Source organism: Limulus polyphemus, unplaced genomic scaffold, assembly GCF_000517525.1.
Source record: "Limulus polyphemus unplaced genomic scaffold, Limulus_polyphemus-2.1.2 Scaffold2252, whole genome shotgun sequence".
NCBI classification, from domain to species: Eukaryota; Metazoa; Arthropoda; class Merostomata; order Xiphosura; family Limulidae; genus Limulus; species Limulus polyphemus.
The window spans coordinates 56,301-66,054 of NW_013667862.1; the positions used below are offsets into that span (position 1 = coordinate 56,301).

The window sequence follows — 9,754 nt, forward strand, 5'->3', positions numbered from 1 at the left end:
ATCTTTCTTAAATGAGCCTGTATAAGTGTGTATCAAATTAATTTTTAAACTTTATGTTCTAACAAGATATTTGATTATGCTGTACATAAATCCTGTGTCAAAATTTTTTCATAAGAAATTGTGCAAGCCATGGTTAGAAATGGAGAAAAAAAATGTTATAATTTTCCTATACTGAAAATATATTTGTGATAGGTACTTACCCCTCTCACAGAAATAGCTATTCTCCTACAGTGCTGCCCTCTATATCCAAAAACTTTTTTTGCACACACCACATGCCTTGAAACTCCCACCCATTTGGAATTGAATAATTCCATTGTGTCTTGCATACAAATTATCATGCGACAACCCTCCACTAATAAGAGTGTGACACACACTACTGACTCCCTCTATTCAATTCTATCGAACTATCACTTTGAGTGTTGGCAGAAAATGGAAGTGCCGGATTTCAGTGAAGAGGAAGGGTGAGCGGAGGTAAGTACCCATCGGAAATGCATTTTCAGTATAGGAAAATTATAACTTCCAATACGGTACATTACCTCCTCTCACATAAATAGCTAGAATCCCACATTGTATATGTGAAGGGACCAGTGTGAGGGAAAAAAAGAAGCATCAGAAGGACACTCCCCATAGGGAGATATTTGTAGTCGAAGATCATATGTGTGAGACCGCACCACTTCTGAACCAGGCATACTTTTCACCCATTGTGGAAAAATGTCACACATATGGGCAGAAAGATGAAAGAGCACATCCAAATGGGAGATAACTATGGCAGAATAGTGATCTGAATCAGACATTATTTATTAAACTCAATCCCAGAAAACATAAACGTGGGTAAGATTAAAGGATTATAGGTGTAGAGTGGCTAGGGTGTGATAGACCATACATGGCAAGTCAACTACATCCTAAACCCATGCTGCTTGAAATTGACATCCACGTGGGGGGTGGATGAGGGATCCCAATCGAAGGGATGAACTACCATTATGACAGCTCACTCCCATGTTATATAGTGGAGGATATCTCGTCATCTACACCAGCAGAACACCACTTCCTTACTCTCAAATGAATGGTTTTATATTCATTTATATATATTATTTGTGTTTCATTAACACATACAGGAGGATGCCTCCACAGTCCACCATCCCAGTGGCTTGGAACTGGAAAGTGGTAAGGACTCTCCAACTCCACCAGAAAAAAGGGGGGAGAAAGCATGGTAGAGAGTCCGGAGGAATGACAACACCTGAGACAGTGCAATATGTGACCCCAAAACCCTATTTTGAAAAGCAGACCATACTGATGTATTCAATACAAGGCATGGCAGGGATGGGAAGCTATCCCCATCTGCTTTACCCATGTAGTCCATAGGTAAGTACAGTCCAGGATGGGCAAACGTATGAAGCAAAGCTATTGTGAGGATAAACCTACAAGCAATCTTGTGGAACACCCTATCTCTGCAGTATGTGTTACGTGGCCATAGTCTTACAGTGCAGATTTGAATGGTTAAAGAATACCTGGTCAGGCACCACTTGCCATAGAGTGGGATCCAGAAAGAAAAAAAGGGACATGCCCCTGAAAAAGAAGAGGTATATACATTAAAAGGTAACTTACCTAGTCAAAATCTCATGAAAGAGTGAAGGATAGCAACAGGTGGATGAAGGTACCCAGATAAGGAAGAAACAGCTACCCAAAGCAGAGAATGGGAGATGAATGTACGAGATGGAGACCCAGTGCTTGACATACAAAGTACCTTCAATGGATGGCAGGGTAGACACGCATGAAAAAGGGAAGATGGATGATCAGAGTGAAGACACTAGGAAATGATGATGGGAAGAAGGAGTCAAGGACAATCGAATCACAATCCAAACCCAAAGAAGTGATTGAGGTGGGACCAATCAATCCAGAACCCCAATCAGCATCGAGCAAACAAGATGAATGAAGAAAACCCATAAGTAAGACAGGTAACATTTAGACTGTCATTGCATTAAAGGTGTGTTAGCAGTAATTGTTAACAGGATTTTGGCTTTAGCATCCCCCCCCCCTAAAAAAAAGTTCAGGAAAGAGAAATTTTTTCTAGAATTGTTCTATTTGTTTTAAAAAAATTTATTGTATCACCTTTCTTGGAAACGAAATTTAATGGTACTGCAAGTCACTACATATGTCTCAAACACTACATCCACAAAGCAATTTGTTGTTGTAGTGGTCATGTGACTGTGTGGCCAAACTTTGGAATACCAAGTAGACACAAAGTATAAATAAAGATCTAAAAAATAAAATGGGACTTATTGCTGGGTTAAAATTATTTAGAAAGTTTAAAATGAGGTAGTTCAATCATAAACCCAAGTTAGACAAAATATAGTTGGAAAATTCAAGCGTGAAAAACATAATTTCTTCTATGACAAATGATTAGTCCTACTAAAATCTATGTAATTTGGTTGTAAAGCAGTAAATAAAACTAATCACAAGTACTTAAAAGTCACCTTTAGTGTATTATACAACTAAGGATCTGAGAAAAGAAGTACAGCAAAGGGAAGGATATAGCAATTCAGAAAAGTAATAAAAATGTTTACTGTTGAAGTTTTACAAATTAAATTACAATAGTATATAAATTTGTATAGATTTTTCTACATTAGAAAATGAATAATACCATGCTAGTTTTCAAATACATATTAATATATACAATGGAAATTTAAGAATCAGGTATGTAGTTAAAAGTACTCTACCTGTTAGTTATCATGCTCATAAAATAACAGTTGTTGTTGATATCCACTCGGTCCTCACTAATCTTAATAAAGTACTTCTGAGCTTGATATGCTCTGATGCTACAAACCCCACTTATAGTTTCTGAGAAGTTGTTATAAACTGGAGATCTGGTGACTGACTCAAGACGTTTTAACTGGCGAGAAATTGCCAAATACAGTTTCTGAAATGAAATAAAGTATGTAGCAGTAATCTTTGAACAGTGAAATGCCATCAGTGCAAATGCATATTTTCCAGTGAATATCCCACATACACAACAGTACTACCTAATTTTGATACTGAGTTTGGATATGGGTAGCTTGTGTTATTAACAACTTATATATTCTTTAAAGCAAAAACTTATAAAATAATATGATGAAAGTATCTGATACTTTCAATCTGAAAAACACCTGATGTGGCACGTAAAATGCTAGGTCAGAAACCCCACAATGAGGCATAACTTTCCCTAACTTAGACTCATAAGTGCTGGTCACAGGGAGGGTGAACTGTCAGCAGCAGTCACTTCCTATACAGCTATGCTTCTAACTGTATAGTGGGAATGACTATCACTATAATGCCTCACAGTTTAAACCTTGGACTTATTGAATCACAGCTCAGCACACTGACTACTAGCCCACACCCACTTTTGTGATTAAAGACAAATGGGTGATGTACATTATTCTGAATCATCAATAACATTATGAATGAATATAAGACTTGAACTATCATACTGAGCCAATCAAAGCTAGAGAATATACAAAAAAGGCTTCTAATTGACAGGTATAAAATTTTGTATGTCAAATATTAATGTTGAGTTTAAAGCTGAAATTATTATTTACAGAATGAAATTATATTATATATTTAAACTCCTTGAAGCCAAAGAAAGGAAAACAGTAACTTCTACACACACAGAAAGAAATTCATTTACAAGACGTGAACAAAAACTGAAATTTACTTTGTAGAAATTATATGAACTTTAATGATAAAAAAATACAACACTTGTTCATATAAAATATTTTTTTAACATTTCTCCCAGCTGTCAGGCTCTTTCATTGGTTTGTAAATTATATATCAACATTTTTTGTCTAATATGCTGTAAATTTAAAAGTTCAAACTAAATATCTTTTTTCTCTTATCTCAAATCATCATCACACTTTAATTCTGAATACAATCAAAAGACATATATATGAGGCAAACAAAATAGTTAAGGATACTGAACTTTGGACAATAGCTCAAAACAGTAGTACTCAAACAAAACTATCAAACTCTCAGAAATCAATAAATACTAAACTGAACTCCATTATCAGAGATTTAGCTGTACTTACATTTTATTATTACTGTTTATTTGTTTTCAGCATGTTTGTGTTTAATCATGAAGCTAAACAATGGGAACAAGTATCAACTTACTGGTGAGCCACTGGGGAGCTGTTTGTGAATCAAAAACTGCACAATAGGTATTTGTATGGTGCTTGTTGCAGGGATGAAATCCCCAATTTTACTATTAAAGCAATTAATTAATTGCAAAGCATCAGGCCACAAACCAGTGAAATGCATCATCTACACTCTACCTCACCTTACATGACTTCACTATCAATCTGCTGATTCTGACAGGTATTCTTAGCAATGAATTATACACAAACAATCTATAGTTCTTCTTCATCACACATTCTCACTTTCATACTTTGTTCACTCTAGAAATTACCAAAATCCAACTAATAACCCACAAATTGTCTTTTCAGTCTTATTTCTGTTCTTCTTTTAAAGATTTAACTTAAAACTTCTTTCAGACCTTCAGTATCCTGAGTGGTTTATTGGCCAAGGCTCAAAAGCAAGTCAATTCTCTACCATCCATATAGGTAAATTATTCACTAATTTATTCAATTTAAATACACTAAAAATCCATTAAACATACAGTTGTCATTACTTGAAAAGGCATTTCCAATAGATACTCAACTCCATACACAGATAGCTATTTTCCTCTTGAAGTTGTGCATATCTGTCTGAAAGACTCTCATACTACCAGCCTTGTGAAACTCTTACCTAAATTCATGTGTCCTCTTGTGAATTTGCACTACTACTACTTGATGATAGATCATGCAGCAAAACCCTCTACCAATAGGAGTGCAACACATCTCCTTGTGCAAATCTTCCCTCTACATCCACGAGCAAGAATTCCCATTCTTTGATGAGGCAATAAAGAAAAGTGCATTAGGAAAGTGAAAAGGATGGGTGGGAACGTGTGAGGAAGGAGGGTTAGGGTGAGAGACAGGTGTGGAAAAATGTGATTGGGACAAGCACGAGACTAAGGAGAAAAGGGAAGATTGATGGCAGGTAGCTTCAACTCATGATTTGAGATAATCAGGAATCCAACCAAAGACTTTATGGTAGAGAAAGAAGGCAAAACAAAGATCTCAGAGGAAGGTAATCGTACTTTTGAAAGAAGGTTATCCCTTCCCAAGAGGTCCCAACAACAAAGGAGCCAAGTGAGAAGAGAACGGGCAGAGGAAGTAGAATGGGAACTGAAAAAGAAGAGGAGCACTCTAGTGTCCCCAGAAAATTCATCAGGGGAATGGTAAGGCACTTCTATTATAAGGTTAAGAGGTGACAGGTACCTAAGGAAGACTAGAAATCCAGAAAATTAGAGGCTAGATAGGGAGACAGCTGACAAAGAATCCTCCCAAATCTGGCAAAAGAGACTTCAAATGTTGGGTGTTAAGGAAAGGGAAAGTGACTATATGGAAGGAGATAGGAATCAGTCAAATGAGGGGACGAGGCATGAGGTTATGTGAGTGAAGTTGATTGAAAAATGAGTTGGCATGGACAGTAATATCAGGGGAGGGTGAAAATAAATCGCTAGGGGAAGGGTTATTTATGAGAGAACCTAGGTGCTCTAGGTTATGGGAGACAGAGAAAGAATACAAAACACCTGGGTAATGAGGTTCTCGAAATCTGAAAAAGATTGACGTTGTTCTTCAGAAGGCATGGAAGTACCTAAGCAAAGTATAGAAGTGGAAAAAAAACATTTCACAATTATCCTCATCAGATTCTGCAGGGGAAGGGAGTTGTGTGGTAGGGAAAGAAGTAGAAGGACCCCACTACACATAAAGAACTTCCAGAATTGTTGGCCATTTGATCAGTGTGAGTAACATTTTCACCCACATCAGTTGAAGATAGAATTAACATGATTAAGATGATTATCTTTGAACTCAATCAAAGTAAGTTGAGAACAGAGTTCTTTGACCAGTTCTCAGCAAACATTTATGCATCTTGACATAACTATGCTAATGAAAAGAATGAGGATTATTGCATGTAAATGTAGACGAAGGATTTGAGCAAGGACATATGTTGCACTCCTATTGATGGGGATTTGTTGCATGATACGTCATCATTTAGTAGCACAAGTTCATGTGAACACAAATGAATTTAGGTAGAAGTCTAATAAAGCTGGTGGCATGCAAGTCTTTCAGACAGGTATGCGGGGCTTCAAAAGGAAAATAGCTATCTGTGTATGGTAGTGAGTATTTGTTTCAGAAGAAATAGTTGAAATCTTGATTAATATTAAATTAGACTTTTAATAGACTTTTACACATAGAAACAGACAAAAGTAATATCTATTTAAATTTTACTAATTTGATGTACACGTTTTAGTCAGTTTGTAACAACTCCACATTTAACTTTCTACTCTTCAAATAGCAAATTGACAAACAATTAGATCCAATACGAAAGTAAAATTCAAGCAATAAAATCTTTATTTCCAGTTTTGTGACATGTGTTTTTTATATCTCTTCTAAGGATGCTGAAGAACTTGGACATTATTCATGAAATTAATTGCTTAAATTATCAATATTTTACCATTCATAACCATTATCCTACTCAATTTATATTAATATTAATTCTTTAAAAAGGACTTTTTCTTGAACTAACTTGAAATTTTTACCTATAAATCTATAAACCTTCTGTATAACTTACAGCTCAGTAAACTTAAAACTAGAGGTCACTACAGTACTGTAAAGGAATGAACCAAAGGCTAATGGAGAATTCTCATGTTTAAGTTTTGCATATTAACAGGAATTGAACTTGTGGGAAACTGCATTTAAGATGTCATTAATTCACTTCTTGCCAAAAACCTGAAAAACCAAGCACTCGGGGAATGAATATAATTATTTGTACAGAGAGTATTTTATTCAGGTAATATTTGTCATTAATGAAAATAATATTATTGAAGTATTTAAACTGAAAAGTAAAAATAAGATAGTGATATGTAAAACATAAATATTATGCAACTTGTAAATTAAGTATTGCACATAGTTATTACTCACTAATAATATTAGAAGTATTTATACTTTAACGTAAAATAATCTAAAAAATCTGTTAAATCTAGAATAACATCATACTTTTTGCAACATTTAGGTAACATATATATATAAGTTTTATTACGTAATCCAAAAACAAATAAATTTCAAATTCAATTCATTATTCAAGTTAAGACTGAGCCACTTATGTGTTATTTCTCATATGCAAATTTTTATTTCAAAATTTTCAGCCTATCAGTTAAATAAAATATATAATTTTCTTGACCAAAGCCTACCTTAAACTTCACTGTAATCCTCATGAAAACAATTACTTTAATGAAATATTTGAGACTTTTATGAAAATCTTGAACTTCAAACTATTTCCAGGTGTGAGAGAAATAAAACAGTGTCAAACAAGAAGTGATTATACCAGAAGAATAGAAAGCTTGAATTACAGAAAATGAATGATAAATAAAATAAATCAAACCATCAAATACCTGAATAAAGTAGTAAAGAATGCCAATTGGAATTAAAGCTACTATAAAGAAGGGATTTGTCATAGATATAACTGCAAATATTCCAATTAAAGCAAACAGGTAGTCTGTGAAACCTTTGAAACTGATGGGGATTTGGGTGTCTACAACATCAATATCTTTACCACACCTGCAAGAAAAACAGTTGTTTTAAAGATATGTGAATTTAATACATAATATCAGCTGAAAAAACACTTATTCAACTAAATCTGTGTTATGATAGCACATCAAAATCAATAATAAACAAACGTTTCATTAAACCCTTACTAATGTTTAATGTAATATAAATGTAATTGAAAAATATGAAAGCAACACAACTGTACATGTAACCAGTGCATAAAACAATTACACTTACACTCACAGAATGCCATTTACCATTATAAAATTGAAAAACACCTTATTCTATACAAGATTATAAAAATCTGAAAATATTTTTTGCTTAAACATTTCAAGACTACTACATTCAAAACATTAATGTGTCATGATAAAAGACTGTTTAGTGTAGATATTATTAATTTATTTATTTTGTGAGTGAATATTTTACGATTGTTTAGTTTTGTTCATAACAAGAGAGTTAGAAGCAATTATTTTAAAGTAAATGTTATGTCAAGTTTAGTTATGCAAACTGGAAAGAGTTGTATGTTGTGTTTGTAACTCATTGATGTTGAGATTATTAAACATTGCATGAAATTTATTGATGTCGAGGGCATAGCGAGCAGACGATTAAGTAATAAACATATAAATAGTGTGAGATGAGTGAGAAAAGTAGACAGACACACAAAGACAGAGCAGATAAGAAGTAAAGTTACAAGAAGGAATTTAGCCAAAGAAAAATTAAATGAAAAGTTAATCGTCATAGGAGTGGAAGGCCTAACAGATGATATATTAGAGTGAGACTAACGGTGTTGCAAGAGATAAGAAGAATAGTTTACTTCATCACAGAGAGTTCTAAAGTAATTGAACTAGCCTCAGTGGACTTTGACAAACAGACGGAAGATTCTCGGAAATACAAAGAAAGAAAAAGGAGCAGATGATTTTAGAAGTATAGGATACAACTATGGTAACTTGATGATAAAGTAAGCGAACTATACTCAATTTGGCAATAGTAATAGAGAAAAATAGTTTGGCTTGTCAAACGAAATTCTAAAGCAACGAATAAACATAAGTAGACTTTTGACAAAAAGAAGAGAACTATATAGTGTTTATGATATGCCTATGATCTCTATAGTGTAAAGAATTTGTTGTACATACATTTAACTAGTTCCAAATATATATATATTATTTTGAAAACAAGTGGAGTGAGTGCTGTTTGTTTATTTTTGGATTTATTGCCAACAAGTCACAGACACCTATTGTAGATGAATTTTTAACCCAACAAAAACAACACAGTATATATTTATACTCATAAGAAGTATAAGTAAAAGCTTTTAATTGACAATTGGCGAACATAACTTAACATCTGATATAATGTAACCAAAAATTGTATTTAAAGCATAGATATTTATTAAGATATATTAGGTGCGACAAATGTTTCTTTATCAATGATTCAGACTTTTATATAACACTTGAAGGAACTCATGAGCTGACACTAGCCCCCTTTTAATAGAGCAATTAATTCAGAACTTGGTTGCTAGGAATCCAAGTGTGGCACTGACTAAACCTAAGATGAATTTTAGTGATTCATGCACTCTTTGAAATAAGTAAAGATTTTTTTAAAAATAATTCTGAGAAATAATAATATGATGGTTAATTATAATCAAAAAAGATCATGTAGCATTCAACTGTAAGTGTGATTCTGAAGGCCAAAATATTTCTGTATTCTCCACCACAGAATTTTTGGGTTTCACTTTTCCAGTAATATCAAGTCTTTAGAGTGAAAAGAGAAAAAGAAAAAAATTACGAAAAATTTGAATAGTGATTATTAATATATTACACTAAAGAAATTAATTCTCTTTTTCGTATGAGGTTCAAAACCAAAAATGAGAAAGAAAAGGCAGATGCATAACTTCATGGCTGTAAGAACCACTTCAAATATGTGAAATTATTGTTAAAATCACATGAATGGCTAGTTCCAATTTAAGGATATACTTTGTTTTTCTATAACTTTTACCACCCTTGTGATTTTTTGTCATTGCAGGCCTTGTTATTCATACTGTTGCGTCAGCGAGGTCACGAGACTAGTGTCACGCCCCCTGC

At 33.6% G+C, this 9,754-nt stretch overlaps 1 protein-coding gene across 1 annotated transcript in view; it reads right to left on the reverse strand.

Moving 5' to 3' along the window:
- The window catches only part of LOC106466418 (multidrug resistance-associated protein 1-like), a 157,213-nt gene that overhangs the window by 21,701 nt on the left and 125,758 nt on the right, over positions 1 to 9,754 (reverse strand). Inside the window, exons 23-24 of the mRNA XM_022394417.1 lie at positions 7,523 to 7,688; positions 2,718 to 2,917 (exon numbers count right to left, since the gene is read on the reverse strand). Coding sequence (XP_022250125.1) covers positions 2,718 to 2,917; positions 7,523 to 7,688 — 366 coding nt within the window. The remainder of the gene's footprint in view (positions 1 to 2,717; positions 2,918 to 7,522; positions 7,689 to 9,754) is intronic.